The 24449-nt window shown below is 47.9% G+C and overlaps 1 protein-coding gene across 1 annotated transcript in view; it reads left to right on the top strand.

The window, feature by feature from the left end:
- Positions 1 to 24449, top strand: part of LOC147723041 (molybdenum cofactor sulfurase-like) — a 1924377-nt gene that overhangs the window by 1359586 nt on the left and 540342 nt on the right. The window contains exons 7-8 of the mRNA XM_086965414.1: positions 2757 to 2873; positions 20112 to 20576. Of these exons, the coding sequence (XP_086821540.1) occupies positions 2757 to 2873; positions 20112 to 20576 (582 nt within the window). The remainder of the gene's footprint in view (positions 1 to 2756; positions 2874 to 20111; positions 20577 to 24449) is intronic.

Genomic DNA, 24449 nt, shown 5'->3' with positions numbered 1-24449 from the left:
TCCATCACTTTTTTTGTATACTTTTAGAAAAGTTGGCATTTTCCAGCCTTAGCCATTTGGTGCCTACATCCTGTCCCTGGGTCACATGTCTGGGTGTAATTGACAGACTTTGTGTATTCCTCCACGACAGCCACACACAATGGTGAGCTTAAATATGACTGGATGGGCCATCACTGGCAAGATGGGAGGGCAGAGCTGGGCCCAGCCCCATTTACACTTGAATAGACTATGTGCTGTCTCCACACAAAGGACTGCATACCCTCTGTTGTTAGTCTGAATCCAGGGCAGGAAGGCAGAGCACTTCTGCCCTTCAAGGGCCTCCCTCAAGAAAGCTTTTCCCCACTTCAAAGGCACAAGTGGGTATAAAAACTGGACCTCTGACACCACCTCTTCAGTACACACCTCCACCAACACTGTACCTACACCTGGACTCTGCCATCTGTGAGTCTACCCTGCCGAGTGGTACCATCCCAGTAGGGGACCCTTGGAAGTAGGAGTAAGTTGCTCTGCCAGCCTTTGTGACCCAGTGGAGCTGACACATCTCCTCTGCTGTGGTGCGCAAACCCAAGAGGACCTGATGCATCCACGTTGCTGTGTGGATGGGACCCATCGCGAACACCCGCATCATAGCCCATCAGACCTGCCGCTGCACGATGCATCCTAGAAGCAGGGTCCCGCATCACTCATCGACGGCATCCTTGGCGATGACAACTGACTCCACATCTCAGACATGGAGCTCCTCAGAACGGACGCATCGCCTTGAAGGCATGACGCATCCTGGATGGAAAACTGTGCATTGCACCTTGACAACAATGCAGGACCTCACAGAGCAGCCTCGTCACATCTCAGAACCGACACATCACTTTGACTGTATGACACATCTTCCACCCGGATCCTCCCAATGCTCCACAAACCAGGATTTAGTTTACTTTGTTCAGCTGGCCTAGCTGGGTCCCTGTAGCCCGCCCTTGCTCCATCAAGGTCCAAGTTAAGCCTGACTGCTCTGTGCCAAACTACCAGAGTGTTAAGCAACTGGTAATTTAGTGTTGGCTTGTGCCTCACCCTGACAAAGATTGTGGTGGCCCCCACCCTAGTCAACTAACAACACAATTTCTTACAAGTGGTCCTTGTGCCTAGGAAATATAATGCTGGGGGTGCTGAAAGATGCTCTTTGTGCCGTATGCTTGACTGGGTCTTCCTCGGCCCATGCTTGTTATGGGGTGACTTTGGTCACTGGAGTCTGGGTCCCTCTAACTCCTATTTGAGCCAGTAGAAGTCCAGCAATGGATGGGGCTGTCAGTCACCAGTTACAGCAGCTCCAGTGATGTCCTATGGTGCAGGGGATTATCCTTCTTGCGCAACCTATCCACAGTCTGGTGACTCTCCCGGGTCTGGCAGACATGGGTGCAACTTTGGAGTGTCAAGGGGTGGGCTTCTTGGCTGCTTGTTGGTGGTCAACCGTGAGTACTGACCAGCCAGAACAGGCTACTTCAGCTTTATTGCCCTGGTGCTGGGATAGGGTGCAGCTGAATGACTATTTACCATTTTTGTCTGGGACTCTGAAGTGACTTTTCCATGAGCCAGACACCACAGGCACAGTCCTCTCTTCACTAGCTCAAGGGGCAGCAGGTGCAGTACAGCATCTGGTACATCCTCTCTTGCCAGGACCAGGTGTCAGCAGGGCAATATTTATTCCGTCCTTTCTCCAGTCAAGATGTGATCTGAGGTTCAGCATGCAATGGGTGTCATATGTATGCCCAGAAATTAGGAGAAGATGTGGTTACTAGCCAATTGGCTACCAGATCCCTCTCGCCTTATGACAGCTTTTGGCTATGTGTGGCATCTAGCAATGTCAGAGTGCACTATTCTGCCCTCTCTCAAGATGTCTAAACACTTCCTTTGCTGTAAGGAGCTCGGTAGCCCATCCTAGAGGCATGGCTACCTGTGGGCTACACACCCACCAAAAAACGGTTTTGCAACTGGTTCCCCCTCTCTGTTTCTGCTGGCAGCCCGTGTACCTGAGGCTGAGCAAATGGGCAGTGCCTCTCAAGTGTGGTTGCCATTTGCCCAACAAAGGTGGCTTCTCCATTGAAGCTCACCTTTTGGGCCAACACCGTGTTTGTCTCTTGCTGGTGTTTTTGGGTTCTCTGATAAGCTTGCTCCTAAGATAGCATTATTGGGAACCTTGGGAGTCCTGGAAGGGTTCTTGTGGATCATCCACCCAGCCAGGCATTGGCCCTATCCCCTGCACCCTGGTTCATATGCATAGACCATTGCTCACACATAAAGGAGGCAATTTATTGAGCAGGAGGTTGACCTGCCAAACACGAGAGAAGATTGGGTCCTTGGTGGGATCATCGTGGCTGCAACGCCAAGTGACATATATAGCGCAAATATGGCCTAGAAACTGAGTAATTCTGCTGAACCTACAATAAACTGTACTCCCAATTAATGTAGTACTTTAAATGACTGAAGTAGTGTTCATTGTATGATTTGCATTTATGAAACGGAAAACCCCCCAATAATATTGAAGTAAAAAAACTTGTTATAAACAATTGTGTGCAATTTCTCGTACGAGTGCAGAAATGGGCACAAATGCATTATATGCAAATTTTAGCACTAATGTATTGAGAGTTGAATTTTATTTACCGTACCTTTTGAAATGTTGAATACACAGTCTATATTTAAAAAAGTACAGCCTGTAAAACTCGTATACTCTGCCGGGGGGCCTCATTATTTTGAAATTCTCTTCCCAGGTTGACAAGCTGGCTAGTCTCAATCGTGTTCACGTTCGTACTGGCTGCTTCTGCAACACCGGGGCATGCCAGCTTCATCTGGGAATTAGCAACGAAGACGTGAAAAAGAACTTTAAAGTCAGTATCCACCAAAAGTGCAGTTGGTTATATTATTAATTATTAATATGTGTGTATTACCTTGTTTACTACTTGCAGACACCAGAGCGTTTTATGTACGTAACTGTGTAAAGAATAATCGTAGGCGCTTTATATATTTTGGGAAGTTTTGCTAAATTAATGGAATATATTTAGTATATCTCTCTTATTCACCTTTCTTTTGACTGCAGGCCCATGCTTTCACCCATCAATTAATTCCTCTTCAGTCACTAACTGTATCTGGCTGTCTGTTAGTATAACCGTCTCTTTAGCTCCCAACATATCATATAACATTTGTCAGTGTGGCATTTCTCTCTCTCTCTCTCTCTCTCTCTCTCTCTCTCTCTCTCTGCCTTCCTACTCTCTATCAAGGCAGCTTCCTTCTCTCCTCCTTTCTCTATTTCTTGCAGTTCTCTTTCTTCTGTCTTTATCTTCTTCCCCTACACTCTCCATTACTTTCACGCTTTCTCATGCAAGCCTACAATCATACAATCTCTATCAAATCTCCAACTATCATGTCATTCCCCCTGTTTTGCTTCATGAGATCGTGCTATCAACGAAAATAAATGCTTTGTCCCATGATTACGCATTTTTCGGTTGTGCGGCTAAGTTTTTCTTATGTCCGTGCATAAGTAGTCCACCCAGTCAATGATTTGTCTTTCTGCTCTGACACCTATTGGACTGTGTTATCTCATTAAACCTTCAGGACTAGAAGTACCAGAATGCATTGTAAATAAATAACCCTGACTGGATACACTGTTCATGCATAGGAAACCTGAAAGTGGTGCTGTTCCTTTGTGAACACTGCAATGCTTATGTACTTCTCCGCATTGTGGGTAGTGTTAGTAGATTGGCTTTCACTGCTGGACTATCATTTTTAAGCTAGCATAATTGGTTCCAAAGGGGTCTGTCCAGAATGTGGGCGTACGTAAAGTAGTGCTCCTGTAATGATCGTTCACAGACCCTTAATTGTCTTTGTGAGTTAACCCCAAAACTTCTAAAATGGGAATAGTAGGCCTTTCTATTTGTACCAAGAGTATATGAAAATACTCAAGTGCCCTCTCCGTACTTATTTATACTAATAACAAGTTGGATGTTTTGGGATTGATTTAACAAATAAAAATCAGGGTATGTAAAAGAGTAATTCTATATAACCCCGCACTTGCCCACTCCCAACTTTCCATCCCTGTATTCCTTATCATAAATAAGCTAATGTACACTTTGTCTCATGGTGGTCCTTTATTGGCCGCACTTTTATTAAAAATACACGCATATCCATATTGCCTATTATTGTGCTTCCTGCCATAAATCATTATTGGTGAAGTGTCATCTTTGTATCGTGCCATGTTTGTATCTCGTTATACATTGATTTTGAGTAAATCAAATGTACATTGCACAATAGCAGATTATACAGACAGTTCATTATACAGGTCGTTTGCAGGCTTGCATTGTCTCTTGGCCCTACTGGGTCGTTGCTTAGTTTAGTTGGATTTGCCCTCGCAGGGGGTGTCGCTTCCATCCCGGAGTTAGGCCACAACTTGCAGATTCTTGTGTCCTGCCATCCGGCGGGGGCTGGGCAGCGAGCGCCATCTCCGTTGGCTACCCCCTTGTGGTAGGCCAACTCACCCAGCTGTAAGGCATCCCAGAGTGAGTGGTCCTACAAACCGCCCTTAGGCCAACTGACCCAGCCGTAAGGCAACCCAAGGTGAATGGTCCTATTCCGGCGCACCACACTCCGGTGTGCCTCTGTACCAACCATTCTCCCCGTAGTTTCTCGCCACGCCACCAGGGAGGCTTCCGTCTTCCTGGGGCTCCCCCCTTTGCTGGCTCTTTCATCTGCAACCTGCTAACGCCATTGCGCCCTACAGGTTGCTCCAGAAGACACCTGTGCCTTCATCGGACAAGTGCACCCCATCTTTCGCATAGAACTCTGGGTGGCCTGTGTGGATGAGCCCGTGCCTAAGTGACTCAAACCCATTGGTTCTGCTGAGCTTGCTCACGGTGAGGTCGTTTTTTCTGCTTCAACTGTAACAATGTCACTATGGGAAATACAATCAATCACCCACATTCTAGCAAGGCAATTCATTTAAGATACAATGGAGATTGTAATTCCACACACGTTATGTATTGCATGAAATACCATTGCGGCTTATTACACGTAGATAAAACCACACACATAATAAAGGTGCGCATCTCAGAACACAAGAGTACAACCCGAACACGTAGCCTTAAATCACATTTAGTGACACATTGGCTAGAACATCAACATTCAATTGCACACCATAATGGACGGCTTTCATGCAGTGTTTAAGATGGCGCCCATTTTTAGATGACTGCACTACAGGGCTTCATTTCAGTCCTCTTTTGACTTCGATGGACGCGCTTGTGGAATTAATTACCCGGAAGACTGCCGAAGCTTCAAATAGTGTATGGCAAAGAGGGCGCGTGTCCTACAGCGCGACTGGACTCAGATTCCGGTAGTCAGCTTTTCAGTTGGTGTTCCAGCTGTGATTACTTTGTAAGTCTTTTTTGCATATTGTATTTGGCACGTAGTCCATGCCGAGTGCAGTTGTTTTTCAATACCCAGTTTTGGTTTTGTTGAATACAGTCTTAGGAGATTGAGCGACAGGTTTACTGTTTGGGGCCCATCGGGAGACGGGGAGGGGAAGAACCGACCGGAGACAGATGTAAGGTGTGATAAAGGCCGCTTTATTGGGAAACAGGTGCATCCTGAAAACATACCCCAACCTTGGCCTCTGCCGTACAAAACTAGGCCTAACTAATTATACATATACCTGACCAAAAGCCCCCACCCCTAAACAGTTCCCCGCCAACAACAGAAACATCATTATCAATTACCCAAACGCCTGCCTCAACTGTTTAAACATCTGCCATATGTACACTCCCTCCCCCTCAGCCAGTAAAACTCCTTCCTCCTATCCTACCCCCCTGTTTAACTAGGAAAAAGCGCCATCCGACATAAACTTTCCAGCACCTGTCCCCAGCGACAACACTACCAGAACCATCCTAACCCAGAAAGCACCTGCTTCCCACAACAACCCCTTTTCCCAAACCATAAAGGACATAAACGCCTGGGACCCTCCCCTCCTCCCCCCCAACAAACCTGTCCTAAGGGAGGGTGGGTGGGACAACGCTCAATTTATGCCCCCCGGCTGCTGGGTCACTGTCCCACGAAATGGTGCACAGTGACCCAAAATGGCCACTCTTATTACCCCCATCCCAAAAGGAGACCAAAACCCACTAGCTAGCCCAACCAGCCCAAAGTCCCTTCCTGTGTCCTGCCTAAATCCTTCCCCCTCCCTTCCTCCAGGGGCCCCAAAATCCCCGGGGGGGAGAGCCTACCTCCGGTCGGCCACCCCCGCAAAGCCCCATTGGGGCCCATCGGGAGACGGGGAGGGGAAGAACCGACCGGAGACAGATGTAAGGTGTGATAAAGGCCGCTTTATTGGGAAACAGGTGCATCCTGAAAACATACCTCAACCTTGGCCTCTGCCGTACAAAACTAGGCCTAACTAATTATACATATACCTGACCAAAACCCCCCACCCCCACCCCTAAACAGTTCCCCGCCAACAACATAAACATCCTTATCAATTACCCAAACGCCTGCCTCAACTGTTTAAACATCTGCCATATGTACACTCCCTCCCCCTCAGCCAGTAAAACTCCTTCCTCCTATCCTACCCCCCCGTTTGCCTAGGAAAAAGCACCACTCGAAGGCCCCATACGGCTTTCGACCCCCCCCTAGGACCCCTGCACCTTTGGATACCTGTGCACCCCTATTGCCCGGTCTAACGCCTCCTTCAGCTGCACAATGTAGAGCTCCATCCCATATCTCGACAAATGTACTCCATCCTACATGAAAAAGTAGACCGCCCCATACTTCAGTTCCGGGTGCTCCATTCTACCCACTCCTTCCTTCTCACAAAAGGCCTGCATCTCCCTGTTAATCTTCCTCCTAGTCCTGTCAATAGCTCCTGGTCTCTCCGCTCCCCTCCAACACCTCCTGGGGATGAATTCCGACCAGATGACATAACACCCCGCCCACTGCTTCTTGATCTCCAGTAAATCCCTCCTCATTTGTTTCACCAGTGCCAGTCCCTTATACAGCACCAAATCGTTTTCCCCCAGGTGAATGACTACCACATCCGGGCAGACCCCCCCCCGCACAACATTATTCAAAACCGGCACCAACTCGTGCCGACGCATGCCCCCTTTACCCCTCCAATGACACCTAAACAACTGCTCATCCAATTCCAGATTGAGGTTCCTGCATTTTTCCCATTCGGCCCTCTCCGCTCTTTTTACAAAAGAATGGCCCACCACGTATAGGGACACTGCTGCCGCCGTAGGCCCTGCCACCGCACCTGCAAAGAGACATATGTAAGCAGCGAGCCCAAACTCCAAGTCTACTCCACCACTCCCCCTCGCAACCTGACATACGTCTTATAGCAGTCTGATTTCCAGCACCCCAGCTGTTTAATCTCCTCCTTCCCCCAGCCCTTCCGCGCCGCCTGCGTCGGCGCCCCGATGCGGAAGGAATGCGTTCCGAATTCTTTCGGGTCCTCACCCATAGACCGCAGGGCGTGCCGCAGGACCCACAGCAACTGCGCAGCTGTCACACGTCCCCCCCGCTCCTGCCAAAGACCTCCGCACCATCCTGCACCCCTCCGTCCGCCAGCCATCTTCCCCACTCCGCCGGACACACCGCCTCCGTTCCCCTAGGACCCAACAACACCCAAGTACCCTTCCCTCGCTGATCAGTCTTGGACCGCCGAAGCCGCACCGCAACCTCCCGGCCTCTGAACTCCACCTCCCCACACGTCAGACCCGTACGTCCCTTCAAGCCCACCAACTCCGACACCCGAAAGGTTCCAAAATACATCCACGACATCAATGTGGAAAACCGCACCGTCTCCGCCCGATCCCTGCACACTACCGGTAAACGGCCCACCAGGCCTTCCAACATCGCCTCCGTAATCGGCCGTCTCCTCCCCGCCCGAGCCCCTCTCTACCTCTCCCAACCCTCCAGCAGACGCCCGCCCAATTCTCCCGCCGAGGGGGCATACCCCCACCAGTGCTTGCCCATGAAAGCCAATCCTGCCAGTTTTCCCGCGATGGTCACTCTCGCCAGACCTTTGTCCATTAACCCCAGCATGAAACGCACCACCTGCTCCTCCCGACTCCACTTGCCCCGCTGCCTTACCGCCCCAAAGCGCAGAAACTCCAGCCAGGCCTGCTCGTAACTCTTCCACGTGGACGCTGCCAGGGACGACCTCACCAACTGAACGACCCGCGCTCTCCCACCAACCACAGCTCCTCCGGCACCTCTGTCTTGTCCGCCGCTGCCTCCGTGGCTAGCCCATGGAACCTCTGCCACTGTGAACGAGACAAAGCATCTGCAATGTCATTGTCCACTCCCGGCACATGTTGAGCCTGGAACAAGGTATCGTGTTCCAAACACCTCAAGACGAAAACGCGCATCAACTTCAGCACTTGGGGCTCCCTTGCGGACTGCCGGTTCACCACCTCCACCACTGATATATTGTCCACCTTGAACAACACCCGCCTGTGCGCCAAATCCCGTGCCCACACTGTCACAGCCACCACCAACGGGAACAGTTCCAAGAACGCAATGCTCCTACCCCCTGCCTGCCACTGCTCCGGCCATTGCTCCGCGCACCCCCTGCCCGCCCAGTAGAGTCCAAAACCTCTGACTCCCGCCGCGTCCGACGACATTGTCACGTCCCACTCCCAGTCCTCCGGGGGCGCCATGGGCACACCATTAAAACGCTCCAAAAAAGCCAACCACATGCTCAGATCTTCTCTCGAGCCCGCCGATAGCCGCACATGATGATGGGGCAGAGTCAAACCGGACAAGGCCAACCCCAGGTGCCGACAAAAGGTCCGCCCCGCTCGCACCACGCGGCACGCAAAGTTCAAATGCCCCAGCAACACCTGCACCTCTCGCACAAACACCTTCCGCCTGTCCAACATGCCCTTCACCAAGTCCACCATCACCGCCCGCTTTTCCTCCGGTAGGCGTGCTTCCATGGCCGCTGAGTCGAGCTCTATCCCGAGGAACGACAGCACCGTGCTAGGCCCTTCCATCTTCTCTGGCACCAAAGGAAACCCCAGGTAACCCATCAGGTCCGTAAAACTGTCCAGACGCTGCTGGCAGTCCGTCGAACCGGGCTGACCCACCAGGAAGAAGTCGTCCAGGTAATGCGTGATCGCCTCAGAGCCTGTGCGCCAGGAAAAAGCCCACTGCAAAAAGGAGCTGAATCGTTCAAACAAGGCACACGACATGGAGCACCCCATAGGAAGCGCTCTATCGACAAAAATGAGCCCGTCAAGCTGAATCCCCAGCAACTGATGATCCGCTGAGTGAACCAGCAGCAACCGAAACGCCGATTTTACATCGCATTTTGCCATGAGCGCCCCCCGACCTGCCGTCGTCACCAACCTCCTCGTGACGTCCACAGACGAGTATGACACTGACGCCAACTCCGCTGATATAAAGTCGTTCACCGACGCGCCCTCCGGCCATGAGAGATGCTGAATCAGCCGGAATTGACCCTGCTCTTTCTTCGGGACCACTCCAATGGGTGAAATGATCAAATCCGGCAATGGCGCCTCCTCAAAAGGCCCCACCATCCTCCCTTCCTTCACTTCCTTAAAGAGCTTCTCCCGGACGATACCCTTGTGTGCGTTCACGGACTTCAGGTTCTCTGCCCATCGGAAACCCTCCCTGAAACCCCGACGCAGCACGGCCGCATCGTCCGCCCGCGGATACGCCTCCAAAATTGGTTCCAGTCGATCCAGCCTAACCGGTGTATGAGCCTTTTCCCAGGGTACTCGCCCCCCCTCTGCCTCCTCCCCTCCCCCTGCTGGGCCCGGGAGCCAGGTACTGGGCCTGTGCTGGGCCTCCCCCAAGCCCCCAGCAGCACACCTCCGGGTGGCGTCTCCCGCATGCGGAGCACTCGTGCCGAAAACGGCACACCTGCCGGAGACAGGAACCCCTGTTGAAATCCCAGCAGGTCCCGACGCTGTGACTGCTCCCGGCTCCCCCCGCCCCCACCCCCCCACGGGTGGGGCAGGCCGAAAAGGGGGGCAGCGCCAGTGGCAACCCACTGGCCGTGTAGATGGTGCGGCCAAATTTAGCCCCACTCATCGTCTGTTGGTACAGGTCCGCATCCAACTCCCCCACTTTGCCTCCGGATCCGACGCCATGCGCGCCCGAAACTCTTCATTGTAATGCGACCAAGCATTACCCCCGTAGGTCACTTGTGCCCGCCGCACTACATCCATGGACTTGAACAGCGCGACCGCCCTGTCGGGGTACTTCTCACAGTACACGATTGCATATATCAGGAAGGCCGCCGACCAATTCTCAATGGTCACCGGCACCTTAGGCCGCCTAGCCAATTCCTGTTCCTCCTCCTTCGATCCCTCTTTGGCCATCAGCTCCCTGTGGAGCAGCTTCAAAATCTCCACATACTCCCCCTTCCAAATCTTTTCCCTAGTCGCCAGTGACAAATGCGCCCCCAGCGGCTTCGCAACCCCCATATACGGCAGCTTCCTGACCGGCACCTCACAGCTCTCCTTCGCCCCGGCGCCGGCCGCTGCCGACCCGCCGGACGTCACCGCCTCGCCCGTCCCCGTACTCACCGACGCAGCGCCACCCGCCTCCGTACACACCCCGGCATCCATCACGTACCTGCCCTTCACCAGTCTCACCTCATCCCCTCCCCCAGCATCCGTCCCCACCGACACCTGGCAACCGCCATCCACACCTCCACACGCCTTGCCTCCATGAGGCCCGCCCAAGCCACTCCCCGACCCTGCACTGGTCTTACCTGGCGTCAAGGCTGGCGTCCTCACCGGATCCCGCCGCCTAACCAGTTATGCCGGGGGTGCCGGCACTCGCGGCACCGATTGCTGGGGAAATACCTGTAAAACACTGCCAACAACATTACTGGCCTCCCCCCCGCTCTCTCCCAGCTCCCCTTCCTCTTCCGACTCCATCTCTCCACCTCCAGCACCGTCCGCCAAGACCCCTCCTGCGTACACCCTGCTCAGACCTGCCTTGTCCCTGCACGCTGCCATCAGTGTTCCCAAATCCACACTCTCCCTCCTCCTGCCCTCTTGTTGGTAATCAGAATAGCCTGCCAGATTGCTGCTCCATCCCCGGCGGCCGGGTCGAGCCATCGGGAGGGGGCGTTGGAGACCTATGACCTATGACCACATGGTCTCTCGTTGGAGCGCGACCGCCTGTACTAGGCACAGCCGGCCCATCCTCTCGGCGGGTTGGAGCCGCATGCTGCTCACCCGAGCCCCTTACCAACTGCTCCTGCCAAGAGAAAAACGGGGAAGTCCAGCATGCCGAGGCAAAACAAACTCCGTCGCCTCCCCACCCACCTGACCCACCCCTCCCCCCTGCTGCCGAATGTCCTCCTCGCCGCGCTGGACTCAACATGGTGGTCAGGTGGCGAAGGCTACAGCGAGCAGCAGGGAACAGACGCAGGATCCAGGAGCGAATATTCCGCCAGCGGATCACCCTTCTGGGCCAAACTGATGAGCAAATTTACTTTAAGTACAGCCTGAATGGGGCAATGATCCTCAAGCTGATCCGGGACCTAGACCCCCTGATGCAGCACCCAACAAGGAGGACCAATGCCGTGCCGACCCATGTCCAGGTCTTGTGCAGCCTGCACCTACTGGCCTCCAGAAGCTTCCAGAGGATAGTCGCTGATGCAGGGGGGATATCCCAGCCCACCATGTCCCGCTGCCTAAGGAGTTTCCTGGAGGCAATGCTGACCCGGCTACACCACTACATCTCATTCCCGACCACCCAACAGGACTTGAATGACACCAAGCTTCAGTTCTACATTATGGCGCAATTCCCACATGTAATAGGATGCATTGATTGTACCCACATCCACATCTGCCCACCAGCACAAACGGAATACATGTACCGCAACCACAAGTCCTACCACTCCCTCAATATCCAGATGGTATGCAACGCCAAGACAATCATCACGGACATAGTGGCACAATATCCGGGGAGCACACATGACTCCTTCATATTCCGGCACAGCGGCATGCACACACGACTGGCCAGGGGAGACTTTGGCGAAGGACACCTACTAGGTAAGTACACATGCCCCTAAATAGTACACTGTGATCATGTATCTGCGCAGAACATGCACTCACCCTGTGCTTCTTTCCTTCAGGTGACAGCGCCTACGGTCTCCGTGAGTACCTCCTCACCCCATACCTCAACCCTGCCACACTACAGCAACAGCGTTACAATGCTGCACACATACGCACAAGAAATTGCATTGAGAGGACATTTGGGCTTTTGAAGAGCCATTTCCGCATACTTAAAAAGACTGGTGGGGCCATGAAATACACCCCTGAGGTCTGCTGCTGCATCGTGGCTGTGTGTGCAATACTCCACAACATTGCTACCAAGCGCAGGATACCAGTGGAGATATCTGGCAGTGAGTCGGAAGGGGACAACTGCCCACCTCCACATGTGCGTCATGCACGCGGGGAAAATCCTGCAGAAGGACACAGGCACCGCAACCACATCACTATTAACTGTTTGTAGAGCACCCATTCCCCCCACACAACACTGCGCTCATGCCTGACAAATGTAATAATGACATGAGTTGGAGTTAAGTGAGACCATACATTTTTATTGTTAATTCACAATAATGTGGCCTTTGTTTTCCTTGGTGTCACATGTTATGTTATGTTATGTTATGTTATGTTAAATAAAATTTATTGAGCGCACGTACGCCCGTAGGCTTCATGGCGCTATTGGAAGATTTGCAGAGACATAACACAACAAAAGAAAAGACAGAATTAACTATGGATAAGCTTGCCTAAAAAGCCAAGTTTTAAAGGCTTGTCTAAAAGCCAGAATGTCTTCATGGAGACTCAGTGTCAGTGGCAGAGAGTTCCACAGGGAGGCAGCTAGAAAGTGAAAAGAGCTGCCTCCCTGACGTTGTTTCTTAATGCGAGGCACCACTAACAAGCTCTTGTGACCCGAGCGAAGAGCACGTGAGGGGGTATACCTAACAAGCAGTCTGCTAATAAATCCGGGGCCCTTACCTTGTAGAGCTCTAAAGATAATGCATCCAGCTTTAAAGGTTGCTCTCTGCGCTACTGGCAACCAGTGGAGACTAGCGAGACCCGGCCTGATGGACTGTCATTTGGGTAGCTTGCAGATCAGCCTGGCCGCTTGGTTCTGAACCAGCTGTAGTCTTTCGAGCTGCCCGACTGGAAGACCCAAATACAAGCTATTGGAGTAGTCCAGTCGGGACAGCACGAGAGCGATCACAACTTGGATCAGAGCAGAGTAAGTTAACAGGTGGGCAATTTTCCTGATCTTACGGAGTTGAAAAAAGCTTGAGGATACCACCGTCCCTACCTGACTTTTAAGAGAGAGATCTTCATTAAAAGTAACCCCTAGGCTTTTCACTGTATGAGACTTGGCCGGGGGATTTCCCATTTCTGGAGGCCAAAAATGTGGCCCCCAGTGAAGTTCACTCTTCCCAGGCAAAATCAATTCAGTTTTGCCTGGCTTTAGTTTTAGATGATTAAGACTCATCCATCTCTGGATGTGAGCCATGGCCTCCCGAAATTCGGTGGCAGCGCCAGGGGAATCCAGGCGGAAAATCAATTGCAGGTCATCAGCGTAGTTAAAAATTAAAGCTTTAAACTTTCTTAACGAATACAACAGGGGCCGTAGATACAAATTAAATAAAAGTGGGGACAAGGACGATCCCTGGGGGACTCCGCATTCATTTTTAATTTTAGGGGCTGTAAAGGTACCCAGTCTCACTGCCTGGGTGCGGTCCGAAATAAATGATTTCAGCCATCCCAAGGCCGAGCCTCTGAGGCCCGCCTGCTCGACACGGTCGACCAAGATGGTGTGGTCGACGTGTCGAACGCGGCCGACAGGTCCAGAAGTACTAGTGCTTGATGAATATCCTTGTCCGCATTGCATCTAAGTACATCCTGGACCGCCAGTGTCACCATCTCGGTAGAGTGGCCCGGTCAAAACCCGGCTTGATTAGGTTCCAAATATCCTGTGGATTCAACAAAGCTAGAGAGACAGCTAGAAGCATGTGCCTCCAGAATTTTTGAAAGAAATGGTAACAAGGGTATTGGACGATAATTTGATGGATCGTGGGGGTCCAGGCCAGGTTTTTTGATCAAGGGAATAAGTAGAGCATGTTTAAAACCTACAGGTACCCTTCCCTGATCCAGTGAATCATTTAGCAGTGGAAGGATCCCTTGAGGAATAGTTTGCCCTATTTATGTAAAGATGTGGGGTGGACAGATGTCGTCGGGTGAACCAGACTTGACACGTGCCAGGAGTGCGGAAAAGGTTTTAGAGTCTATAGCCCATGAGGACAGTATTGCTTCATACCTCCCCATGCAGGGGTAGAGGGCTTGCTTAGGTGTCCAGCATGGCCCTACAGACAGTGTTCAAGGTGTCACTGGTGCCTACGTCCAGACGCACCGAGTCGTCTTTCAGGGTCCTGAGGGACGGTGTTGGCCCGTGATCCTGCTGTGGGCCTGCTGCTGCGGTGGCGTTCAGGCACCGGCGGCAAGGACATGCTGCTGTTGGTCGACGCGACCTCGTCACCCCCCCTGGTTCACCATGGGCAGTGGGCTGCATGCTGAGCGCTGCTGTCTGCTGTTCAAGTGAGCTGGCCACATCCTGGCAACACTGTACCATTTGCCCCTGCATTGCAAGTGATCTGCGTGAAAGTTGCGATGTAGCATTGCCTCCTATGTGGTTGGACCTGGTGTAGGCCGGCAGGCGGGCCAGTAGTTGGCGGTGGCGGCGGCGGGTTATGTCCTGCTGGGCTACCAGCAGCTGGCTATTTTCACGGACAGCTGCGGTCATCTGTCCGACATTGTGGGAAGTCTTCTGCAGCTGAAGATGTATCGCTGCCAGGTGACGCGCCTGTGTCTGGTGTACCGCCAGAATGCGGCGTTCAATGGCCAGGCCAGGATCAGGTAGATGGAGTGCCCTGCCCGTGCCTGTTGAGGCTTGACGCTGCTGGCTTGCTCCAGCTGTGCGCCTCGTCTGCCTCCTAGCCACTGGTGGTGTGGCCTGTACAACTACCGTGGGTGTCTGTTGGGGTGGTGGCTGGACACCTGTGGCTGTAGGGGTGGCCCTGTCCACACTGGGTGGTGGTGGTGGAATCACTGCAGGTGGTTGGGATGGACCTAGTTGTTGGTCAGATTGGCCCTCACCCTCGGTGTCCTCCGGTAACTCCTCGATATGTAGGGCCTCGCTGTCAGTGCTGGGTTGGTCGGCAGCACCTGTGATGTAAAAGGGTGCATGATGTATCTTGCACACGAGATGTTGCTACATGCATGCAGGCTTGCTTTCCCTGACTGGCTTTTGTAATTACTTTGATTTGACAGGTCTGGCTGTGTTGGACTATCTGGGGAATTATGATTACACTACAACTACCACAATGCATTGGGGCATTTCTGGTGTGCATGGCCTGCATTACTGGGGATGTCATATTGCTAGCTCAGGAGTCATGGGCATTGTTAGGGGACGGGGTCGCAGTCGCATGGCACTTACCTTGTGATTGTTGGCTGGGTCGGGACGAGTCTAGCTGATTAACACCCATGCAGGCTTCTGGTGTGAGGGTGTTCTCGACAAGGTCCTCCAATGGAGTGTTGGGTGTGGCAATTGGATCCCCTCCACCGGTGGCAAGTCGCTCCCCAAGCCTCCCCGCAATGTGCACCTTTGCAGGACCTCTCAGGTCGTACCAACGCTTCTTCAAGTCGTCGATTGACCGCTGGGTCACCCTAACTGCATTTACTTTTGCGCGGATGCGCAGCCAGATCCGGCGCTTGTCTGCCTCTGGCACCCTCCGGGAGTCCTTGCCGAAGAGACGTCCATGGTCCTTATAGACCCCATCAATGAGGTACTCAAGTTCTTGTTTAGAGAACTTTATTTTTCTCTTCCTTCCTTGGCCACTGCTCCCTGCTGCTTCCTGGGACATGTTGGTGGTATGTGTCCTGCTGGGGTGCTGCAAAATCACTGTTGTGGAGCTCTTCACAATGCTGCTTCCACTGTCTGGCTCAGTGATCTGTTTGTGGGAGGGAAAAGCCTACTTCCTGGTTGTGATGTCATCAATGGGCTCGAAATGCGACTTCCCGTTTTTGCGATCTCGCAAATTGCGATTTCGCTAATTGCGAGATCGCAATTTCAACATGGAAAACGGGCGATTCTGCGAAATTTAAGCGATTGTGGCAAAATCGCAATCGGAAATTGCAGCCGATTGCGATTCGCATTTTTTAATCGCATTTCTTCATGAATGCCATTCTGCGATTTTCAAATTGCGATTCGCCATTTTTCGCTATTAGAAATTTGCAGAATGGCACTTTGATGAATCTATGTGTTAGTGAGGTAATCCTGGGTTTCGTGATTGATTAATGTTTGTTATTCTCAGTTTGTCTTCGCAGGGACATGTAGCACAATGAGATCTGTGCTTATTTTCACAGTATGTGTACCTCTTTTGCCATAACTACATTATTGAAAAGTTGAATTTGGCTGTTACAGCATCCAGTGAGTTTGCCGTTGGTATATATAATGGCTGGCCTTGATGTTTTTATTGAGTGCATGCTGTTGTTGACACTAGGGACACTATGCACTGATAACACGGTTTGGTTTGTGGTATCACAGCACGATTTTGTCCATACTTTTTTTATCACTCACCATTTTCACACTTTCTGGTTGATTCGCCTTGATAGCCACAATTTGTCCGGTTACCTTTTCCAAGATCAACTTTATTTCTTGTCCTTTTTTTGCATGCTCCACTTCTCACGTGAACTCTTTGTTCTTGCCATGTGTAAGTATATATAGGTGGCTTTGGCTCTTCTGCCTTTTTCTGAATGTTATTGTGCTTGTACAACAATTCGTTAAAGCATCAGCAATGTATTACATGATGGTTCGTTCAACTTTTTACAGTGTGCCCTGAAGAAGGGATGAATAAAATCCCGAAATGCATTGGCATTTCTGACGAAAATGTATTAGGTTATCTTGTTATTTGCATGTTGCAAATTACTGTGCATATATATTGATGTTTGATTTATCATTTACCAATTTTCTGTGATGCAAATTCAATAGCTGGCCAGATATTGTCATACCTTTGTTTCTATTGCTGTTGATTGCAATATACATGTTTTTGTTAAAGAAATTATTTGAAGAGTTTGCTTTTCTGACCTAATTTTGTGAATAGTTGATTCCATTTATTACGCTGTGCACCTAGGACACTGGTGAACATTTACCTGCAGAGATTTGTCAAACAGCGTAAAGCCACAGAGCTCATTCTAACTAAGATGCTCTACTTCTCCAGTCAAAGCAGAAGTCCTGAAAATGTGTCCCCGTGCCTAATACAAAAAGACAACGTTACACCCCTAACAGGTCACATGGTAAATTTTTTTGTGAACTCCTTGAGTACCTTTCCACAAAGTCCAATTAATTTCTCAGCCTTGTCCGTCGATCTTGGCTCCCAAGTTTCGACAGGCACGGAAGTTGTCCTTCCGTCACTCTGTCCGAGCTCTTCAAAGGCTTTCCGTTCCTCCCATGTATCTCTTAAATCTAAAATAACGAGGTCAAATTCCTGCACCTGCAGTAGGGGGGGAAAGAGAACTTTCTACATACATACATTTTAATTAGCTCCTGGCCTAAAAGCAAACGAGGAGAAATTAAACCTTTAGGAAAACTAAAGTTAGGCCTACAATTCTGGCTAACCTAAGAACGTTCTTTAATGTGCACTCGTTATACAGGCCTTTATATGAATATCATAATTGTATACATTTGATCTACCTACTAATCATTAAATACGTGCACAATTACATGTGTTCTCTATATGTGCCAACCCTACTGAAGCTTGTAAACGCGTCACAAGTTGACTTTACAGATTCTCACATGAGGATATATAACTTTGTTTTAATATGCACAAAGTTCAACAAAACATGGAATATATTTATGAGTGTAAAATTGTACATGAATATAATGTTCCTCTTACAAATTTCAGAGCGTCAAGCACTCTATCAGGAGGGAGAAGGTGTGACCTCCTTCATGCCCAGGCCTTTTTCCCTGACTCCTGGGAGTGATAACACTGCCTTGAAGGAGATCAAAACCCTATCTTGGTGGCAGCAGTACGGGCTGCCATCTAGCCCACAGAGTAACTGGGGCAAACAGGTGGGCAGCTTCTAAGGTAGCATGTCACCTCATCCTTGACACGAGATTCAGGTCAGGGGTAATGAGTCATGTTGTTTGATACCAAACTCAACATATTTAGGTGGTAACCTAATGGAACTAGCAACCCCAGGTTTGCCCAAATACTAGCCATTTTATCCTATAGGCCACCTATCACTTATAGTGTACTTTAATGGTAAAGGCCACTGTAGAGACATATAAGCTGAAGGAAGTGACCTGATTCGGCTCACTCAAGTCACTAATGACAACCTCTCAACCTTCCATACCAAATGAAGAGTCGGTCAGACAGTAGAGAATACAAACCAATAATTGTTTATTCAGAATACACTCAGAGCGGAGCCCAGGATGCCCAGTCGCTAGGAGTGCTGCAGAGGGACTGAAATTGACAAGCATAGAGGTACATTTAGTACACCTCGTAACTTGGCTAGAACACTCCCATAATGGAATTTTCCAGACAGGTGCTGCAAAGCAATAAACGCTAAAAGAAAAACAATCTCAGTGTTCATATCTCATATAAAGTTACAAAGTTCAAGGCCACTCCAGTTGTCCCCGCCACCAGACAAGTGGGAGAAGGCCTCTATCTAGTGAGAAAGGTATGCGCTAATAATAACAGTCTATTCATTAGTGAAGCAAAACCCGACCTTGAAGAAATGAAACCTAGCTGAGGCCTTTTCACAGAAATAGCAAATAATTAGTTTCCAACATGATTTAAAATGGTACCTAAATAGAAAATGGTGCAGCAAATGCTTCCTTACATAGGATAATGCATAAACAGGAACATTTCTAGTCTAACAAAGCTTGCACTTACATGCCCACACATTTAATATTCTGCACCCTGTCTCCTGGGCTCAGGAGGCTTGCCTTAGGAGTGACTGATATATATTCAAAACAGTGCATTAACTATGCCACATATAGTGAGGGCAAAGTCAAAATGGAGTAGTTTACACTGTTTCTGCCACCTGCAATGGAAGACCTGTTATCAGTAGTTTACTTGGGTCACTAAGGGTGGCACAGTCAGTGCTACAATCCCTGGGAACTCCTTTACCACCCATGTCCTGGGTACCCCTTTACCACCCATGTCCTGGGTACCCCGTACTAGGGACTCATAAGGGGTGGGTAAAAAGCCCTTATCAATTGTGGGTGCCAATTTAGAACAATACAGTTTTAGGGGGAGAGCACTGGCCCTGGAGCCTGGTTAGCAGGCTTCAGTGCACTGTCAGAGTAAAAAAACAGCATCTAGCAGTCCAGATGGGGGCAAAAAGTAGGAAGACATCTGCAAAAAGCCCTGTTTTGGCTGCAAAGCTATCTAATTAATCCCTAATGCAGACCATACACAAACAGCAGAGGCAGGCAGCAGAAATTGCATTGTGAGTTGCTAACTGTGGCCGCCTGTCACAATTAGTCAATGAAAACGGGAATAAACCTGACTGTTTTATTCCTAAAGTTAGCATGTCTAGGTCTCCCACAAGTACTAGAGCGCTTCTGGACACTCTAATAAGCTAAAAATGCAGACAACCCACAACAAGCACATACACCAAAGAGCTTTATAGACTCTGGACTGACAATGCTTTGTTCCGCAGACCTGTTCCTTTGTTGGTGCAATTCATGAAAGGTTTCAAAACCCACCTCAGTCTTCACTCCATCCTGGAATACATATCTTCCATTCATGCGTCACTTCTCTATGATACTACATTTCTGATCCCATCTGTATTTGAACAACCTTAATATTCTCAGTTTAGAATTGTAAATGTTCATGCACATTGTTCTATAATCACACCATGCTTCACTGCTCTTTTGTGCTAGGTTTGCATATTATAAATACCTCGAATAGAAATATGTCAATGCTAGAATTAGAGGATCAGAACTCAAGAAAGAAGAATCCTTCATGACTAGTAACTTGCTCTAATTTTCTTCTTTCCTCACAGGCTGGCCACGTCTGTGGAGATGACGTGGATGTCATTGATGGGCGCCCTACTGGGTCTATCAGAATATCGTTTGGGTACATGTCCACTTTCGAAGACGCACAGTCCTTTCTCAAATTCATCTTAGACACATTTCTTAAGTGTCCCTCTCAGTTAGACATGCATGCTGCCTATTCAAGAACTCCAGAGAAGGCTATAACAGACTCAATGCAATCTGAGCCTCCTGCTGAAGCGCATACTGACATCTTAAAAATAACAAAGGTTGAGCATGAGTCTATTTCTTCAAAGAATGGTCTCTGTAACTACGTACTCAGTGGTAGGAAGAACCACAACCAGCAACTTGAACCTAGATCTGAACAAAACAGCCACTTTGTCTCTGATGTATTGGGAACTGCAATAAAAGATGAAGATCCCATCGCTCTCACTCACATTTATCTCTATCCTATAAAATCTTGCGCCGGATTAGAGGTAAGACTGTGATAGATTTTTGTATTGTTCTTTAAACTTATGAATATTTTGTATTTCTTTAGTATAATTGGTGCTCTTCAAAGAAAGTTCTACTTGTTAGACCGTAGTAGAATCATAATAATTCAGTTCTTTTAATAATTTAGGGCCTGATTTAGAGTTTGGGGAATTGTTACTCAGTCTCACCTTAATACAAGTGCATTATAACTCAATGCCCTGGTAATAAGATGGACAGTTTGTCCTCCCAATTTTTGTGATGAAGCATGTGTACCACAAACTCTAAATCTGGCCCATAATCTGAAGATCTTGCACATCACATGCAAGACATTTTCTCTGAAAACCAGACATATATTTATTAATTAATGCACCCATGATGATGAGTGCATTTGGTTAATGTGAAAAATTGAGTTGTTTGTTGAATTAGATGTAAGTCCTTTTCAAGCAACAGCCACAATCCTTATTAAGATGAACATCAAAAGTCACTAAATTAACCCTCTGGCAGTTTGGCACAAAAGCAGTGAGGCTTAACTTAGAGGCAATATGTAAAGTATTTACGCACTACTTTAACATTTGTAAGGTGAAAACACATCACAAAAAAACCCCAAACTAAATTGGAAAAATAAAGTAAAATTTAATAAATTATTTGACACTTAAATGGTAAAAATCTAATCAGTAGAACTGTAGTTTTTAATTTTAAAATATTACAGTGTGCAAGAATTTTCAAATAAAAATGTCTGAGAATGTCAAGTTTAGCAGGTCATGGCAGCTGGCGATGTCTGAGGAGGAGACGTTGTTTTCTGCGAGCCGCTGGACAAACAGTGCATATCTGCACAAGTGTTGCATAGAAAGCAGCACAATTTTACAGATCTATCTGTGAGACCATGCTGCTTCCTGTCCAGTGGTAGGTTTAAAGCAAGAACTTTAGTTTTCAGTCCTGCTGTGTAGGCAATGCTGAAAATAGGCAGAGTCGGGAATATGGAAACAGATCAGGATGGCCACTTTAAAAGGTGGTACTCAGATGTTTCAGTTTCTTATATTTTTAGAATATTTAATAGTATGTGACTTGCAGGTTATATACTGTTTTCTAGGGTAGGTTTCAGACTGGGATTAGAAAGTAAGATCTGAAGTCTATTCAGTCTATAGAGATTTCTGCAATCTGTATATTGAGACATTTAACTATTTTACAATGACTGGAACCAGTAACTAGTAGATTACATGTAGAACTCTGCAATATGTACTTTGGTCTTTTTTTAGGCTCTTACTACAATGAAGCCTGCAATATACAGTGACTTGATATATATTTGCTACTTTTCTGTATAGCTTTTTACTTCTCCGCTGTCCCTCTTTTCTAACTCAGGTTCACTCCTTGTATGCAGGACCTATTTTTCCCTCTTTTCTTTGTTTTTTATAATCTTGTTTCTTTCTCTTTGTGTTCTTCTCATTTTACCAAATTATTTTCTCTTCCACTTCGTCACTGCTAACCACTGTGATCTGTATTCTTCAACTTCTTATACCAGCTGGCCATATTTGTATTCTCTGGTTTTATTTCTTGTCATGTTTTCCATTTTCTCACCTTTTCTGCTCAACCTTTTTGTTAAAACAGATATTTTCTTGTAGTTTATTTTAAACTTGTTGTGTTCTCCTTCCCTGCTATTGCTTTTTTTTCAGTTTTCTTACTTTCTGGCCATTTCTTGCCCAGTGTCTTTTTTTTATCTGCAAATAAAAAAAAAACATTTTCATTTTTGTAATCTTTTTGAAAAAGTCCCCTTAACATCAATTCCATGCAATATATCCACTTTTATGTTTACATTTATTTTATTAGTTTCAGTATAAATCACAGGCAGTACAAAGCAATAAGGAGGTCTATCTAGGAAAGAGAGTGCTGACCATACATTCATGTCGAACATGGTAGCCATATAGCTGTCGGGTGCGTAGACCTTTGCGTGATATGAAGTAGGAAGCAATCTGCACGTAATCTGCCAAACCAGAACAACTAATATATCCACTTTTAAGGCTAATCTTTCTAGTTGACCAAGAAATATTACCTAATGAAAGTCCTAAAAGTGCTGAAAGTAAAGTATGATGCATTATTTAATTGATGGGTAATATATCTTAAAGATTTTTTAAAACAATTTTTGCAAGAAAATATAAATATGGCAGCAATGATCAAGCCTCTGTATTCTGTTTTACTTATTCTGCCAAGCTTGTTAATCGATGGATGAGCTGAGATGTAAGGAATGAACGTTAGACCTGATATCCTTGGTGTGGCATTACCCCAAGATGTTTTGCCTTCACTCCCTTGATTTTGCTGAACTCATTTTTGTTGGCATTAGGACTATGTGCACTTTACCCCTGCTAATCAATGGTAAACTGCATGTGATCCCTCCCTACACACATTGGTATGCACCTATTAGCATATACACTTTACTTATAAGTCCCTAGTAAATGGTAATACCTGTACTAAGGGCCTTTAAGTTAAATGCTATTAGGGGGCTGCAGACTGTAAAACATGTCTTAGGCTTTCCACTGCAACCTGTAGTGCCGTTTTAAACTGCCATTTCGACCTAGCAAAATGAACCTATTGTCAACACTAAACCTTCATTTTTCTTACCTATACGTTACCCCTAAGGCAGGCTGTCATACTTGGCCATTTTTACAGTTTTATTCCCAAGCATTTTGGCTTTTGCCTCCAATTTTTCTGACCCTGTTTTCGTTGGCTGTAGAATTCTGGGCTTGTTACCTCTGCTGATCAGTGCCAAAGTGCATATGCTCTCTGTATAAATTATGACAATGATTAGCTACAGCATGGTCACTGGTAGGCACTCAGATGTCCCTGCGGCCTACAGGACATGTCTGCATTTGTCCAGAGGGGCCACTATTAAAGCACTGGGGCTGTTCATTACCATAATCCTGATAAAAGCACTCGGGAGTTCCGGTGCCCTGGGTGCTCCTATGAAAATCACTGTATTAAGTGGTTATGGTTTTGTGATAACATATTTTGATTTATGTCCTGCAGGGAATTATGGGGATGTGGTGAATCACTTATTTACACGTTTTTCTCCAAACTGTTGCAATTTGAGGCTCTAATGTTATGCTGTATGCTTTATACTAGCCAGAATAACCATTGTTGTTGTAGGAGGAACTACAGGTCACATACAGTGAGGATTTTTTCTGGGTGACTCATGCAACTGATAAGTGTTGCCTTTTTCGCACTAAATGTTTATGACAATTACCGTGTTGGCAAAGTTATAGTGATTTATGTGATTGTGGTCTAATTTATCTTATATATATGTATTACAATGATATTTTTATGTAATCATGTGTGGAGTCTTTTTTGTGGTGTGCCTTGTGTGTCATTGGTTGTGTGTGTTGCGCAAATACTTTACACATTGCCTCTGGGATAAGTCTGACTGCTCTGCCAAGCTACCATGGGGGTGAGGAGGGTTTATCTTGGGTGTGTAACTCCCTTACCTTGACTAGAGTGGTGGGTTCTGCCTGGCTTAGGTGTATACGCTAGCCAACCAGAAACCCCATTTCTAACACAGGCCCTGAACATTCATAGGGCAGGGTGTATCGTGAAGTCTTTTTTCACTGTGGCACGACCATCTCTCCCATAGTTTAATACTACGTTACCTTATTACAATTAAGTGATAACTTCAGGTTGGGAACAGGTAGAGAAATGGTTCTTCCACTCATTTGAATGGTTATTTAACATTCTCTTTCTTGGTAAAATTGGGGTTTAAGTTACATATTTTGAAAATGCTACTTTCAGAAAGCTGGTATTTTCTACCTAAACCAAATGTGACTTTCTGCTAGTGTCTGTGGTCCCGTAATAGTGACTGGGGGACTCTCGTGTGGTGGGTTGTGTACTTCATC

This window comes from Lissotriton vulgaris, chromosome 4_1 (genome assembly GCF_964263255.1).
Source record: "Lissotriton vulgaris chromosome 4_1, aLisVul1.2, whole genome shotgun sequence".
NCBI classification, from domain to species: domain Eukaryota; kingdom Metazoa; phylum Chordata; class Amphibia; order Caudata; family Salamandridae; genus Lissotriton; species Lissotriton vulgaris.
This window is presented reverse-complemented; position numbering and strand designations above follow the sequence as displayed.